Raw genomic sequence first — 17,687 nt, forward strand, 5'->3', positions numbered from 1 at the left:
AAAAATTGTGTTTGTTCATTGTACAGAAAAACAAATGTTTTTCTCTATGTCCTCACTCAACTCTCACACCAGTACTTCTGGTCAGCAAATGTGTGGTTTTTTTCCCGCACCAAGCAATTCTCCAGTTTTCGACAGACACTGACTAGGTCCCTGGAATTTAACTCAGTTCTTACACTGTCTTAAAATAGCATCAGACCCCACAAGTTAGGGGCTCAGTCCTACAAGAATGTCCCCACTACACATGCCAGTAACAAGTCCTAATTTGTCACAGGTACCTCTGAGTCACCGAGTATAAATTCAGGGGGTTCCCACAACCCCTCCTCAGGTTCAATATTCCTTACAATGGCTCATAGAATTCAGGAAAGTGCTTTATTTACCAGCTGATTATAAAGGATACGACTCAGGAACAGCCACATGGTTGAGATGCCAGGGCAAGGTACGTAGGAGTGCGTGAGCAGCTTTCATGGCCCAGTGGGTAGGCCGTCCTCCCGGCACCTCCACGGGTCTATCGACCTGCAAGTTCTCTGAACTCTGTCTTTTGGGGTTATTATTTAGTAGTAATAATAATACTTCATTTAATAGGTATGATTGATTAAATCGTCAGCCATTGATGATCAACTCAACCTTTAGCCTCTCTCCCCCAATTCCAGGGAGATCAGGGGTGGGGGAGGGGAGGGGGGGCTGTAAGTTCCACCCTCTGACCACTAGTTGTTCCCCTGGTAACCATACCCATCCTGTGGTTGTCTAGGGACTTTCCAAAAGTTACCTTATTAACATAAACTTTGGTGTGGTTTAAAGGAGTTTGTAATGAATAACAAAAGACTCTTCTGTCACCTGTGTTTCTTTTATTACTTAGGAAATTCCAAGGGTTTTAGTAGCTCTGTGTCAGGGACTGGGATAAAAATCAAAATACACATTTCTCATTATATCCCTGTATCATATTTATCCATGGCTTGGATTTATGTGAATGTTTATCATTAGAGGCCCAACAAAACTTCATTGATTTTAGCTTTATTGGCCTTGATATTTAGGGTGGGGCATGGATAGCTGAAGGGATGGTCTATCGCCACAGCCTCTAAGATCCACAGCAATTCCTTAAATAAAATCTTATTCCCAAGGTCATGGGTTTGGATCCCTGTATCAGGCAGCCATCCCCACCAAAAAATAAATAAAAAATAAAAAATCTTATTCCCATTTAACATGAGAGGAGGTACTTCAAAAAGCTTGTGGGAAAATTTGAATTATCTTTTAATTCTATTTTTCCATGAACTTTTTGAAGTACCCTCATATCAGCAAATTGACCCTCTAAAATTATTAAACAAATTTGCCTGGCATTACCCAGATTTTAAGTGATGATGCCAAGATTTAGAACCTAGTTTTCTAACTGAGAAGATAAACAGATAAATAGAGAGGGAAAAAATGTAAATCACAGCTGAATTGGATACTTGAAGTGCAAATCAGAACTAGGTACAGTATTTAATTGTGTGGAAAATGTAAATTGCTACTAAAGATAGAACTTCCAAATTAAAGAAAGTGGAAATAGAGTCTGTCATGCATTCTCTTTTGAATGCTGTATACAGCTTTTAGTATCCAATGTTAAATGTCTCGGCAACATTCTTTCAGTTTGACAGATTATCTAAGAGGTCTTGTAGGTCTGCCAGGGTCTTTGCCTTCATATAAGACCATTTCCTTTGAGCTGACCCCAGCCTGCAATTTGTTCTAAGTATATCTTTTCCTCACATGGTTTAGTTGAATTTTAATGAAATTCAGAGGAAGCAACACAGTGTACACACACACATTCTACTTATGGAGCAGTTGGATTTATGCAAAAATCACTTGTTCACCATCACATATGATCAAAATACTGGATTGAAAATAGTAAAATGCCTTAGGTCAAAATAGTTGAAATTATATAGCAGGTTCAGTGACTTATGATAATGGTAACTTACATTTGTGTAACAGACTCTAATATCATGAAAGCTGACACCTGTATTAATCTCCCTTTTTATGTATGACCAAAGATCCATTAGGCAGGTAAGTGTTCTATTTTATTGTCAAGAAACAACCAGGTATGGTAACTAGTCTTGAAAGAGTACACTTTTGTGAATCAGGCCTCCTATTTTTCAGCCTCTTATGTGATCCTTTCTCACACTGAGTCTGGGCTGGCCCTGCTGAAACAAAAGAATGCGGCAATAGTTTTGCTTATGTAACACTTGCAACTCCTACTTTTGTCTCTTGGAACACTGGGGAAAGCCAGCTATCACATAAAAAGTCTCACCAGTGACCCTGAGTCTGCCATGCTGTGAGGAAGCCCGACTTGGCCAAATGGAGGTGTTGCAGTCACCTCAATTTAGGCACCAAACATGATGAAAGAAGTGTTCTTGGACATCCATCCCACTTAAGCCTTCAGATGTCTTCAGCCCTAGCTACCATCTGACTACAACTGTGTGGCCCCTGAAGCAAGAATTGCCCAGCTGTGCCTGATTCAACTATAAAATCATAAGAAATAATACATTATTTCTTTAAACTACTGAGCTCGGGGTGGTATGTTACACCTACTCAGGACTTGGAATTGGAATATCAGGTCTATTTAGCATTTATTGTTTTTCCCACCACACCGACGACACTACACTCAATGAAGAGCATGACTTTAATCAACTCTTAACAGGGTATCTGCAAAGGCAGAGAACTATTTGAGGCCTGGGTCTCTATAGTAAGAAACAGGCCTTCACTTGAGGATCAGGTAGTTAGACAACAAATATACAGGCACTAGGAGGTAGCTCTGAGTTCTCAGTTGGATTCTGCTGCCAACTACACGAGTGTGAACAGTGACCTTACTCCTCTAGGCTTCAGATCCTTCTCCGGTAAAGCAAGAAGATTGGCTTAAATGACTTCTAATAATCCCACTCAACTCTATTAACTGATGAAGATGTAATTTTTATTTTTTATTTATTTTAATCTGGAAGGATAAAAACCAAAGTTGACAATAGTTATCTCTGAATAATCTGACTGGAAGACTCTTGTTATTACACAATGCACGTGTATTCCTTGGGTAACAGAAAGCCATGAATTTTGTTGGTTTTCAAGAGATTGTATAGAAGAAAAGTGAGTGTAAGCCAAGATGAATGGACCACAAAATAGACTTAAGTCTTTATATTAGTTACTTATTACCTAACATATTACTACAAACTTAACAGCTTAAACCAACATACATCCATGATTTCAGCTTTCATGGCACAGTAGTCCGAGCCATAGCTTGGCCTCAGTCTCCCCAAGCAGCCATCAAGGTGTCAGCCAGACTCTTTCACATCGGGATCTTAGAGACCTTTTCCAAGATTATTGTTTGTTGGAAAAATATAGTCCTTTGCAATTGTAGGTTTGAGGTCTTTGCTTTCCTGATGAATATTGTCTGGGGACACTCAGCTACTACCAGTCACTGGAGTCCCTTGCTATGACACCCTTCCATAGGCCTCTCACAACATGGCAGGTGATCTCTCCAAAGTCTGTAGGAGAACCTCTCTCTTTACAGTCTTATTTGGAGTCTTATACAACATAATGTAGTCGCATCCCATCTCCTTTGCCATATAGAGTAATCTAACCAAAATCATAAAGATTCCATCTTATTTACAAGACCTGCTCATATTCAAGAAGAGACTGTTATAAAGGGTGTAAATACCAGGGAGAGGGTATCTTGGGGGCCACCTTAGAAGTCTGCCTAATACAATCTTTCTGATGATATTTGTCTTTAGTTCCTGATCTCTATCTTTGCCTTCTCTGTGTTCTAGCTTTTTCTATGGATGGCTGTGTTGGATGGAAAGGCAGTGCAACCTGAAGGTTAAGCATGCTAACTATGAAGAGACTGTCCAGGGAGAAAATCTGGCCCTATCATTTACTAGCCATGTGACTTTGAGCAAATTACATAATATCTTAGTACCTTGGTTCTCCATAAAATGAGGTCAACAGTAGTACATGTCTCATAGGCTGACGTGAAGATTGAATACTACACACTGGCCTTCAGTAAGCACTCGGCTATCATCCCTTTACCTCCTATGAAAGATGACATCAGCCATGAGAGCTAACTGGAAGGCAGAGGGAGTTACTTTTCAATGTCAGATACGTGTTTATAAAATTATGACGTATTACATTTGTACCTTGTCATTACCATGTGTATTAGTCCATTTCTGTTGCTTATAACAAAATACCTGGAACTGGATAATTTATAAAGAAAATGAAATTTATTGCTTACAATTTCAGAGGCTGGGAAGTCTAAAGTGCAGGGTACACATCTGGGTGGGCCTTCTTTGGTGGTGGCTTTATAGCAATGCAGGGGTCTCAATGGCAGAAAATGGCAGAGCAGAGACAGAGACTCTCACGTGCTCAGCCTTTTAAAGTCCTCAGAACCACACCTTTGACCACCATTTTAAATCCATTCATTATGGCATGGTCCTACAATCTATCACCTCTTCAAGGCTCCACCTTTAAATTACTATGATAGGACTTCCCACCCTCAACAGTTACAGTAGGAATTAAGCTTCTAATATATGAACTTTTGAGAACACAATTCAATCAGTCCACAGCACCATGTAATACTCATAGAATCTCTGTGAAGAAGGTATCATTACTTCTGTTTTATAAAAGATACTAGAAGTTCAGAAAAGTTAAGAAAAATGCCCAAAGTCACATAGCTACGAAAAAGGCTGAGCCAAACCTCTAAGTGTAATTCTTCAAAATTCAAGGCTCTTTCCAGTAGGCCAACATGAGAAAGTGGTATTAGACTTGCTCTTTGTGATACCATGTGATAGAACTCAGATCCATGGGAAAAAGCTGGGGAATATAGATTTAGGAATTGAAAGTATGAATATCAATAGCCAGTTTGGAGATGTGATGGGTTGCCTTGAAGAATACTGAATTCTCTTTTGGTGTAATATTCAAGAAGTGGTTGTATAGTATGGCACAGTACAAAGAACTTGGGTATTAGGATGATTCGTTTAGTTAATTAATATTTGTAACTCGTATGTCAAACGTTGTACTGTGTGCTGGTGGTTTGGTGGTAAGCAATACGTCTTTGATTGACCATTTCCCCTGGGATTTGTGGGGATTAAATTAAACAGCATATTTAAAGTACCTACCTATGCCTGGACCAAAGAAAAATGCTCCCAGGAGACAGGCCAGATCATAAGGCTGGGATGTGTTGCAGAGGGATTTCAGATCAGATTGACAACTAGGCTAGAGATTTACCACAAACAAATACATCCTATCTACCATGTGCCAGGCACTGTGCTAGGTGCTGGGGGTTGCGATCAAGAGAAAGAGACATCCACTGTCTGCGTACTAGCTCTATGTGGAACACACATCAAGCCGTAGAGAACAGTTCCCTGTGACATAAGTGAGATGGAGATCCAGGAAGGTGCCATGAAAGTAGAATTTAAGTTTGATACCGATGCTTTAGTACTATTTTGATAGTCTGATAAGCCCCCCCCTCAAAAAAAGCACTACATGATAACAATTTTTTCTACCATTGTATTTTACACTTTTATGTGTGAGGCAATAAAATAGTCTCATTCTCTGCTTTCTCTCATTTAATTGAAGGAATTATAATGAAATAATAGTGACCATGTGGATTGGTCATATCACCAATATGAAATACAGACAAAAGAAGACACATATGCAAGGTTACTGTCTCGGATTGGATGTCCTAGAAGTAAAGCCTGAGATGGAGATTCCTGTATTCTTGGGAAACGCACTGACTGAGAATTGGATTGTAGGAGAAATGGGTGAGGAAATGAAGGACGGGGACAAAGGAAAGAAACGAGCAAAACTGTGTTTTTTAGGAGAAATCTAGCCTCAGCCTGATCCCACAGGAGCTCTGTGAATGAGCTGTGCCATAGAGGTTGTCCTGCCCAGAGGCAACGAGGCTGGGCTGTTAACCGACCACCCTCACTTTCCACCCCACGTCAGTCAATCATCGGTCATATGGTACCCCCAGGAAAGCAGGGGAGCAGGGTGGGTGAAACTTCCCCAGCATCTCCAGGTAAGGCAGCTTCTGCCAACGAGGGGAATGCTCCAGAAAATAGTACAGGGTGAGCCATTATCAGCCAACTTTTATGGCAGCTGGGGTTGAGGACACTGCCGTGGTAAATGGCATCTGGATGGGGACCTAACAGCAACAGCTATCTTCACATACCTGGGAAGTAGGTGAAGAAAAAAAAAAAAAAAAGAAAAGAAAGAAATAAAGAAAACAGCACCAAAATAAAGAGAGTCTGCTGACTGGCTCCAATCCAGTTTTGGTCTGTCTCCCAAAGCCATAAATGCTCTTAACCTCATAGTCACATATGCACTTAGTATATAGTTTTTATCTACTTTATCTCATTGAATTTTCCCCAAAGTAGAGTGAAGTTAGCATCAGCCCATTTTTACTAAGAAGAAAATTGAGATTCTGAGAATTTGAATCTAAGGCTACACGGCCAGGATTCGCACTCAGGTCTGTTGGCTCTAATTTATTTTTCTTTCCTGTTACCTAAGTGAGAAATTTGGCAAAATGAAGTAAAGATCTTGGTGTCAGGATGAACTAAGCTCCAAGGACATTTCCTACATGAAAATACTTTAGTCAAGCAACTAAATAAGAGAGCATCGCTTGCTTTGGCCCTTTCTCCTTTTTCACCATCTGGAGAGCTCTGTTGTGTTGCTTTGGCTTTTAGCTCAAGCTCGGGCTTCCTAAATGAACTTCTATCAGTAGGGAGAGTGTTTCATTAGGTCCCTGTTGCATTAAGTCCCAGCCACTGTTTTGGTCAAAGATGATCTTGGCATCTCCTAACTGTCCAACCCTGACTCCTAGATGTCATAGTTTCCTTTACAGGCTCTGCCTAGTAGACAGACATGTTTGCTATACTTCTTCCTATCCTTACCCACGATTGGATGCACTGAAAAGTAGCAAAGCGAGACATTAGAGACAAAATTCCGACTGTAATGAGCAATGACTCTATCATTGTGGGTAAGCCCTTTAACCTCTGAGACTGAGTATTCTCCCCTATGAAATTAGCATGCCATTTCCTACTTCTCAGAGTTGTTGTGTGGGTTATAAGCAACCTATTTAAAACACCAAACACAGCAGGTGTACAATAAGTGGTAGTTGTCTTTATGAGACAGACATACCTGTGCAGGAGCCAAAGACAAAAGAGTGCCTGCTAAGTTCACTCCCAGCACATCAGCCTTGGAAAGTGGCTGTCCAGGCCACAAGTGTCTGACCTGCAGTGACTTCTCAATGTGTTTAACTGTTCCACATGCCTGCAAGAAAAGTCTGTTGCCTCTACCTCCTACTCCTTCTCCATCTCCATCGCCACTGTCTTCATTCCTCAAGCTGTCCTTGTCCGGAATGTCCTGCTCTGGCGTCAACATTGTCTTTCATGCTCTGGCTCCATGGCAGTTCCTCCACAAAGCCTTCCTGTGAGAACAGCAGGGTCCGGGTGGCCCACAAGTTAAGTGACCTGTGTTGTAGCTCTGTCATGTGACCTCTGGGAAGATTCTTCATCTCTTACTATTTCTGAGAAATGACATCATGGGAGCAGTCTCTGCCATCTCTCACCTTCTGTTTGTGATACGTGATGCCAACACTCCCCATTGCCAGGCAACTAATCCCCCAGAGTGAGAAATATTTCTCTCTTCTTAAAAAATGACTTGTGGGCAGGATCGCTTCTTATACTTTAGTTTCCCCCCCTCTATAATGAATCTAGTTATTGCTGAATCAAATATCAAACTCTCAACACACTGCCCTGCCCATCTCTACACAGCTCAGCTTCCATTTCCATTGCCTTCTTAGCCCTTCATCATGTATTAAAACCCAGAATAAACAATTCATGCCTATTATTTTATGCTGCACTTTCTTTTTATATTTTTGAGGACTTAATACCATTCTGAGCACATAGTAGGGGCTCAGAAGAAAAATATAGTTTTAATGATTAATGGTGACCTCTGACCCCATCCTGGTAAGCAGCAGGCACATCGGGCATTGGCTTCTTCTGCTCTGCATCTCCCTGTAGCTGAGAGTCACAGTCTCCCAGGACAGGGGGCCAAGGAAACCTGAGCTCAAAGGCACACCATTTTTCCTAAACTAGCAAATTTTCAGGCTGTGATCTGAAAACTAAGTGGCGTTAACAGGATTTCAGTGCTATCTGATTACCGGAGGGAAGGAGAGGGTAAGGGCATCCTGACTCAGGAGCCTCACGTGCAGCGATTATTCCAAATAAAGTAGCTGAGGCTTTGCTTGGCTGCTCTCAGCTGCCTCTCTGGAAGAACAGCACCTAGACATCCCCAGTCTGCCCCCAGGCCTGGTCCTGTCAGGGCAGGAGCCTCACTCCCTCCAGCTGGCATCGGTCTTTGTCAATAGAATTGGTATTAGGTGTGTTCAAGAGCAAACAGGTGCCCATTAGGCTCCTGAGTCACTGTATTTCAGTCCCATCAGGACAGGCCCAGGTTCACTTCAGGGCCTTCTCTGAACTTGGCAGTGCTCAGATGAGAACTAAATACCTGGGCTAGGTCTGGAGCAGTCGCTTCTTACTCCTTGCATCTCCCTAGCGGCTGACTAAGCTTACACCAAAAAATGAATGAACAGACACTACCACTAGGACCCCTGACCTGCATGCTAGACCTGTATGGACATTTCCTTAGTCAAGACTCTGCAGGCTCAAATCAACAATGACTGATTTTACATCCACCAGTCATTTTATGCTGCACTACTCCCTACCATCAGCCGTGCTAGATCTTGACCCTAGTGCTTGTCCTGTCTTCCTCCTTGCCTACCCACCATCCCTTGCCCCAACAGTCCACACTTCAACCATCCCTTACACAGTAGGGCACAGGCATTCACAGGAAGTTTGCAAAGAGCATCCTTTTGGGAGGCAGAGACTCTCACTAGAGTTTCCTTAGTCACCAAATTCCTAGACAGCCTTGGAAACTTGATTTAATCTTTCTGATGACTGGATAAACATTTTTTAAAATGTGGTATATATACACAATGGGATAGTATTCAGCCATAAAAAAGAATGAAATTCTGCCATTTGCAACAACATGGATGAGTCTGGAGAAAATGATGTTAAGTGAAATAAGACAGACAAAGAAACAGAAATACCGCATGTTCTCACTCATAACTGGTTGGAAGGAAGGAAGGAAGGAAGGAAGGAAGGAAGGAAGGAAGGAAGGAAGGAAGGAAAGGCAAGAAAAGACCATGACACTGCATTAAGGAAGAATAAACCTAAGGATACTAGAGATGAGGGGAGGGAGGGAGGGGGCTTGGGAAGTGACCGTTTGGGTAAAGGACATAAAGAAATATCACGATTTGTAAGAATGAATATGCTAATAATAAATTAAAAAATTAATAAAAATAATCTTTCTGACACTCTCATTTCTTCACCTCTTTAATGAGTGTGGCAAAAGCAGGATGCAGTGATGTGCTGCAGCGGGAAACACTCTGCATATTGCCAAGTACCAGGTCCAGGGAAGCCTGCTGTAAATGCTTCTGTTACTCCCTCTGGGGAAATGGTGGTTTGACGACAACCTGAATGGATTCCGAAGAGGAGAGCACGGGGCGGGGCGTGGGCCGTGCTAAGGTCAGGCCAGGCTGGAGCTGATGAAACATAACCAAAGTGACTCACTTCCCTGACAACGCCCCCGAGAAAAATGCAGGCTCTTTCTTGCTCTTCCTCTAACTGGGGCACACCTCTTAGGATGGAAAACATTTGGCACCAGGGAAGGAATGTCAGGTCAGAAGAAGTGTCCTTGAGTCTGTGCTTTTCCTTTTGAGTTTCCGAAAGTGTTGGGTAGAACCATAAATAGATAAGTAACTGTGCTTTGGCAGTACATGGACTCCAGGCCCTGGCTTATAGTCAATGTGACCTTGGGCAAGCTCCCCACATTCTCTGGGCCTGTTTCCTCCTTTTTGAACTTGCCATAATAATTCCTACATTCCGGGGTTACTTGAGGAAATTTGAATGAGTATGTGTAGGAGAGGATCAATAATGTCTACTTCTCTCTTCTTCCTTAAGTATAAACTATGACGGGAAATGAGTTTATTTTGCTTGTTTGTATTTTCTCTTTTTCTGTAATGAATATGTTTTACTTTCATAATGAAAAAAAAAAATCCAATCTACTTAATTCTGTAAAAGGCTGAGTGAATGAAGAATGCATGAGAAAAATGAGAGTTAGAAGAGCTCATGTGACCACCTTCAGCAAGGCAGCTGTTCAGGGCCAGAAGTGAAACTGCCACTGGGGCTGTTGTCTCTGGGGGCAGGTGCGGGGCTCCTTACCCTCAACTTTGCCCTTTTCACTTTTTAGTATCAACCCTTGGGAGTTTAAATTTTCTTTCACATTTAGGACTCCATATTCAGAGTTGATTTTGAAATATACACATATTTATGTCTCAATGAATATGGAATATATGTCTATAAATGCATATCGATCTTTCAGGAAATAGATAAACAGACTCCCAGACTAAGCAAAAGGCTACCTGCCTCTTTAGTCAGCTTGTCACAGAACCGACAGGATGGAGACACATAGATTTTGCAATTTCTCTTTTCTATTCTAGGTGACTTTCTGGAAGCCAGTTGTCACCTGGGGCAAAGCACGCAGCCTCGAGATCATTCTGAAGGCCAAAGGTTTAATCCCTTTTATTGTAGGTTTCTTTCATCACTGAGATCAGGAGTATATGCAAATATTCTTTGAGGCCAAGATGAATCACAGGGAACCTCTGGCCAGTTATTAACTGCTTCCCCATCCTTATTATTGCTTTGCTCACTTTGAGTTTACATGGGGTTAAAATCCACATTCATGTAATTGGGGAAGTTGGGAAAGGGTGAAACCACCCCCTCCAAGAATAATAGAGAATCTCAGTAAAAATAAATCTTAAAGTGCAAGTAAAAAATAAATCTAATGACCACAGTGAGACATTAAAAATTTAAAAAAAAAAAAAAGAGCAATGCAGAAAGGATAAGGGGGAGAGAGGTCCATAATAGATACATAATAGATATAAAACATTTTCCTTTTCTTTTTCTTTTTCTTTTTCTTTTTTTTTTTAAAGTAATAGAGGAATATAGGTTCTGCAATGAGTGCAACACAGACAGCTATTTTGAATTGGGGGCAAGTTAATTATATTCAAAAAAAGACAGCGTCTTCTGAAAAAATCTTTTTTTTTTCAGTGTAATAGTTTAGTTGCTTCATATAGAGACATATTACACAATGTTAACAACCATGAAAAACAATACAAAATGCCCTCCATTTAACAAGTAGAAAAATATAACTAGTATATATGGCAATTGTGAATCTAATACTGTACAGAAGTAATTTATGGACTTTACAAATAAATTATAGCTTCAATGTCCTTTTAAAATTCTTTTTTTTTTTTTTTCTCCCTCTAGATGTACACCAGGACTTACAACAGGAAAGGTTCTGAGCCTAGCTGATTGCACATCAGTGCCAGTCAAATGTCCTGCCGACGAGCTCGAAGAACTTCTTATTTGGCTCGTGAAAATATTCGTGCAGTTTACTGAGCAGTTTGGGATCGACTTGGGGGTGCGCCCGGCCTTTGGACTCGTGCAAGCAGCGGTCCCGGCCGCCGTCCCGCAGGCAGTAAAAGCCCTTGGTTTTGTTAAAGTAGAAGTTGGAGGCGTTGATCTGCGGCGACAGCTTCAGGAACCGCTCGACCTTCTGGATCTCGGGGAAAGGGTCCCTGATGAGGCGGTCGCCGTCCACGATGTGGATGCGGCGCAGCGGGAAGCGGCGCAGCCAGTTGCGCAGGTGCAGGTGGTAGAGGCTGCGGTTGAGCGCCTTGTAGTCCACGTTGAGCCTGCCGTCGCGCACCAGGAACTCCTCGATGGACGGGTAGGGCTTGCGCTTCTGCACGTGGTTGTACAACACTTGGGTGTAGTCGGACAGCACGCGCTCCGACGGGTCCCGCAGGATGAGCAGCAGCCGGATGGCCGGGTTCATGGCGTGGACCCTCTCAGGCACTTTGGGCGACGTGAAGTAGGCGGGGGTCTTTTCCACCGTGAGCTGGTGCGGGTAGGAGAAGGGCATCTGGCTGCGGTACCAGCCCAGGCCTTGGCGGTAATGCTCCTCCCAGTCGAAGAAGTGCACCTCGTTCTCGGCGGCCGCCACGTCGGGGTGCAGGCTGAGCATCTCCAGCAGCGCGCGGGTGCCGCCCTTGCGCACGCCGATGATGATGGTCTGCGGCAGCTGCTGGGCAGAGCCGTTCGGGGCCGCGCCCGCTCGGATGGCCTCCTCGGGGCTCCCCGCTTTGCGCAGAAGCTCTTGCTGGCCCGGCTCGGCCCTGGGGGCGGCGGTGGGGCGGGAAGGCACTAGCTGGGGCTGGGCCACCAGCAGCACCGCGCCCAGGAGCAGCGCGGCCATGCTGGACACCACGGTGGCTTCACTGGGCCGCACACGGCGGGGTCATGGAGCGCTGCAGCGGGCAAGGCCTTCCCGATCAATGGCGCATGGGTGTCTCAGGATGCCAATTACTAGGGAACAAAGGGGGAAAATATTAACCCAACATAAGGACAGGGGTAATCCAACTGACAACTGCAGTCACAGGTGTTGACCTCTCTGGGACTCTCTCAGTTTCTTTATCCTATAAAATAGAAGGTGACAAACACTTTCTGTAAAGGGCTGGAGAGTAGATATCACAGGTGTGGGGGACATATGGTTTCTACAACTTCAATTCCAACTATGCTGTTACAGATCTAAAGCAGCCATGGACAATATACAAGGAAATGGGTGTGGTTGTGTTCCAATAAAACTTTATTTATGGACGCAGATTTAAATCTTATATGTATACTTTTCATGTATCATTAAATATTATTTTCCTGTTTGTTTATTGTGCAGCCATTTATATGTTTAGCCCTCTGGCTGCACAAAAACAGGCCAGGTTTGGCCCAACAGCTATAGTTTGCCAACCCCTGCTATAAAGGAAAGGATTGGAAAGGTCCTTTGGATCTTAGCAAACATCAGCAAAATAGCTACCACCGGACAGTCCCTGGCAGAGGGGCAGGTAATATAGAAGCAGGCTTTGTGTCTGCCTCCCACTTGCCCTGTCAGGGGCTCCTAATCTAATAGGGTAGGTGAATCTACATGCAAGACTAAATAATTAGTCCCAGATTTTCACCCTGCATCCAACCCTTACCATGGACTCACTGTGGCGGAGTGTGCCTCTGAGGAACCTGATTTGGGCTTGACAAGCAGTGTGTGTAGACAGATGTGACACTTTGCAATCCCCAGCCTGGCTCAAGAGGCCTTGTGAGTTTCCACTTGCCCTCTTGTACTCCTGACATTGCCATGAAAAGAACGTGGCCTGGCCAGCCACTGGTCCCACGGGTGACCAGGGTCCCAAGGCTCAGGATGACAGCCAAGTTCATCAGAGCCACCCCACAAGTCCACTGTGTGCAGCACAGCCTGTCCAGCTCTGAGCGAGAATGGGTAACTGTGGGTTAAGCCCTTGAGTTGTGGGGTCGTTTGTATTGCAGCATGACCTTGGCAAAGGTGAGTTTGTGCAGCCTGACTACGGGTCTCAGGGTGATATATGTTACGACTGTAGTTTAGGTAGGGTACTATGAGGAGATGTGTTTATTTGCTTTGCCTAAAACAGTGGGGGATGGCTTTATAGTAGATGGGGTGTTTGATGTGGGCCTACAGGGACAAGCAGGTGAAGTTACTAGAAAGAACAAAAAGCCTTCGTGTATACAAAGCATAGTATTCATGAAGTGTTCTCATAGCTGGCTCAGTTGATTGTCACTGCAACCCCACAGTGTAAGTTAGGAAGGCAGGACAGTTACCGATACCATTTTATAGATGACAGTCTTGTTTAAGGATGTAAGTTTCAGTCCATGTCAGAATTCATAGCTCAAATTCAAAACTAAATGTAGGGCTCACTTTCCACAAACTTCCTCCTTCTACCAAACATATCCTTACCTCTCTGAGATTTATCACATTTAGGCAATAAAGTCCCACAAGGACACAGGCACTGCTGGTATAGATGCTATGGGGTTCCCAGCGACAGATGAGTCATAGCTCATGTTTTCAAGGAGCTGATACATAATCTGTGACTGACACTCTCCCAAAAAGAGGAGACTGGAAGCTCTCATTTAAATCATTCCTTTTTAACTCATTAAAGAAGGGTTAGAGACAGGCCCGACTTGGGGACTGTGGTATTTACAAAGCTGGTGAAAATCTTCTCCATCGCCTGCTTTATAGCAGCTTTAAAATTCACTTCATTAGTTTAAAATTGTCCAGAATGTATAAACAAAGAACAAAATCCAGGTCTTCCATTTTTATGATCAAACCAATCAATCTACCTCCCTCAGATATTAATTGTGTTAGTTGCTTTGAAAAACGTGTACTAAAAAGTAAGCAATTAAACAAATGGAAGCCTTTGAAAAACCACAGAACACTGGAGAAGGGAAGGGAGAGATCAGCAGTTCAACTCTTTAGTGGGAAAAAAAAAAAAAAATTTTTAGGGAGGGATGGCCAGGCAAGATATAGTTTCAGGTTGGTTCTACTGATTGGATGAGCTCAATTTAATGGGCATTTGCTTTAGTCAATTGAAAGTTTCAGTATGTTTCAGTCAAGTTTCATTTCCTTCTTAATTGCCCATGAGGGTCAACCAAATGGACCAGTTATTCTTTCCTTTTTCACATTTGGGGTGTGCATGTGCATGCTTGGGTGTGTGTGTGTTTGTGTGTTTGTGTGCATGTGTATGTGCATGCTTATGTGTGTGTGCATGTATGTGCACATGTGGCATGGGCTAGGTTGGGTGAGGAAAGGGGTGGGGGATAACTACAACACACTAGAGTGCTGTACTGTGTGTGGCGAGCACTGCTATCCCCATCTTAGAGTTCTATGTTCAGACTCAGGAAACAACACGAGATCCAAATCATTCAATACCTGAGTGATATTGGCAGAGCAGGTCTGAAATTCACACTGCCTGACTGCTCTTTCCACTCTAACATGAGGCATCCTGGTTAGCACAGCTCGCATCTGATATATATATTTTTTTTTCTAGAGGGGAATTACCAGCAGACAGCAGAGAAGAAACTAAATATAGTTTGTCCTTTACAAAAAAAAAAAAAAAATCTGGGCAGTTAGTAGTTTAAAATCTCCTTGTTTCTACTTTGATACTTTCTAAAAATGTATTTACTTGTGTCTAGATCTTTTTCATTCCAGTACTATTTGAAGTATATGGTAAGAATATTAGCTAAAATCTTACATATAGCTAAAGTCTTAATATTAGCTAAAGTCTTCCATATACACATACTATACACACACACACACACACACACAAATGACAGTATTTCAAAAAATTCATAGAAAAATAAAATTAAAAGATAATACTCATGTTTCCATACATTGTTTGAATACAGCTATGCATACTGTGGTTTGGTAATTTGGATTTCCTAGCGACACAGCTAGAATTTCTGGGCCTTTTAGTAACACTCAGAAAAGGTCCCCAAGCTCAGCTGAAACTGTAAGCCAGTCATTTGGGCCACCATGATTCTGACAATGGAATTACAAATATCAGGGCAGAAAAGAGCCATTTGGTCCCTGTCTTCCAAACCCTGAGATGAGTTGCCCAAAGTCACAGAAAATCTGGGGTCTAGAACTTGTGGCTCCTGAATTCCATACAGCAGCTGTTACTGCTGTCTCTCAAGTAAGAGGTTTGAAGTAAAATGATGACAATGTTTTTGCGGTCCCAAAGAAGAGAGACCCAACAAAATCTGCCCAGCTGTGACCGCTCTCTGGCCACCAACTCCAGAATCAGCTGGCAACAGGGGCACATACAGTACAGGGTCAAACTTGCTCATTTGTTCTGTTCAGTAAAACAGTCAGAAGGAACTGCCCAGGCTATGGAGTCAGGATTCCTGTCTCTAGTCTTGACCTTAGTCAACCTGGCTGACCCTCTCTTAGCCTCAGTTTCTTCATCTGTAAAATAGCTATCAAATGGTTACTTTGAAAGCAAATGAGATAATGCGTATCAGGGCCGTTCAGTAGAAATAGAAAGTGAGCTACATAAGAACTTTTACATTTTTCAGGAGTACTATGGGTCAAATGTGTCCCCCAAAGGTTCATGTTTTGGAAACTTGACCTTCCTTGTAAGAGCATTAAGAGGATGGAATATCCAATTATGGTGTTTGAAAAGTGGGGCCTTTGATAGGTGATTGGATCCAAAGACCCTGCCCTAGTGAATGAATTGATCCATTCAAGGAGTAATGGGTTAATGGTTTAATGGGTGGTGATGGGCACGGTTCTGATGGCTTTAAAAGGACAGCAAGTGAGGAGGTTAGCTCCCTCTCGCTCAGCTCGTTCTCACCATGCGATTGATAGATTGATAGCCTCTGGGGCTATACAGAGTCACCACCACCAAGAAGGGCCTCACCAGATGTGTTCCCTAAACTTTGAACTCCCCAGCCTCAAAACTGTAAGAAATATCATTTCTTTACATATTACCGAGTTTCAGGTATTCTCTTATAAGCAACAGAAATGAACTAATAATCCAAGAAGCCACATTAAAAAAAGAAATAATATGCAAGGGTACTTCAAAAAGTTCATGGAAAGAATTATATTATCTTTTAATTCTATTTTTCCACAACCTTTTTGATGTACCCTTGTATTTTATATAACCTGATATATCCAAAATGTTATTACTCCAATGTATAACCACTGTACAAAAATTAAAAAGATATTTTGCTTTTTTTGTGCGTGAGTAAGATGTCTTCAAAATCCGGTGTGTCTATATTTACCCTTACAGTACATCTCAAGGCCACGTGTGGCTGGTGGCAACTGAGGTGAAGAACACAGAGGTAGAAAGCACAGAACACAGCTGTAATTCTTAATCTGAAAGCTGTTTAAGTGTGCAAAGCACTCTCCTAACAGCAAGATCCCTACCCACTCACAGATGAGGAGCTTCCTGAATGGGAAAAGGACCAAAAGGCCTATTTAAACTTGCACTCAGGACAAAGATAAATTCATCATACTCCTTCAAGAAACAGACCAGGTAAAATTGAACAAATGGAGCCTTCTGAAAGTTTGCAGCCTTTAGCTGTCACAGGCACTGACACCAAATGCTCCACTCCACCATAGCCGTGGCCATATCCCTTGGCAAAAGCAAGGATTGCAGCTCCATTCTGGGGCATTTGTGGCACTTTAGCTGGAGCAAGGCAGGCAACTTTGCACACAGGGCTCCCTGAAATCCTCACTGCAAGTCTTTAAAGGGATTAATATTATTATTATCAGGTGAGGCTCAGAGAAATAAAGTGGTTTGTCTAGAAAGACAGAGGCAGAGCAAGGATTCAAACAGTCTGAGCGAACAAAGCCAGAAACCTCAGTGTCCCTATCACCCCCTGGCACTGTTGGGAGTCAGTGTGCGAGTAGTGACTGCGGCCCTTGGTTGGATTCCTTGGTCCTGTTAAGCATTCATGACTGGCATCAATTTTTTAATAAGCAACATAATTTCTCTGAAGACCCATACTTGCTAGGATAGGCAAAATGAACCCCCTCTTTCCTTTTGTAGATGGGTTAATAGGTCCCAAAGGGGGACCTAGCCACCTCTCTGATTATTCCTTTTTATCAGGGAGGCTGTTTTCTGGGTACCGCAGTGATAAACCAAGGCTTGAGTTTCAAGAATTCAAAAGACCAGAGTCCTTCCCACC

At 42.8% G+C, this 17,687-nt stretch overlaps 1 protein-coding gene across 1 annotated transcript in view; it reads right to left on the reverse strand.

Moving 5' to 3' along the window:
• Positions 1-10,634: 10,634 nt before the first annotated feature.
• The window catches only part of HS3ST1 (heparan sulfate (glucosamine) 3-O-sulfotransferase 1), a 32,634-nt gene continuing 25,581 nt past the window's right edge, over positions 10,635-17,687 (reverse strand). The window contains exon 2 of the mRNA XM_008573201.1: positions 10,635-12,506. Within this exon, the coding sequence (XP_008571423.1) occupies positions 11,458-12,396 (939 nt within the window). The 5' untranslated portion in view covers positions 12,397-12,506 and the 3' untranslated portion in view covers positions 10,635-11,457. The remainder of the gene's footprint in view (positions 12,507-17,687) is intronic.

This window comes from Galeopterus variegatus, unplaced genomic scaffold (genome assembly GCF_000696425.1).
Source record: "Galeopterus variegatus unplaced genomic scaffold, G_variegatus-3.0.2 Scaffold51, whole genome shotgun sequence".
Lineage (NCBI taxonomy): Eukaryota > Metazoa > Chordata > Mammalia > Dermoptera > Cynocephalidae > Galeopterus > Galeopterus variegatus.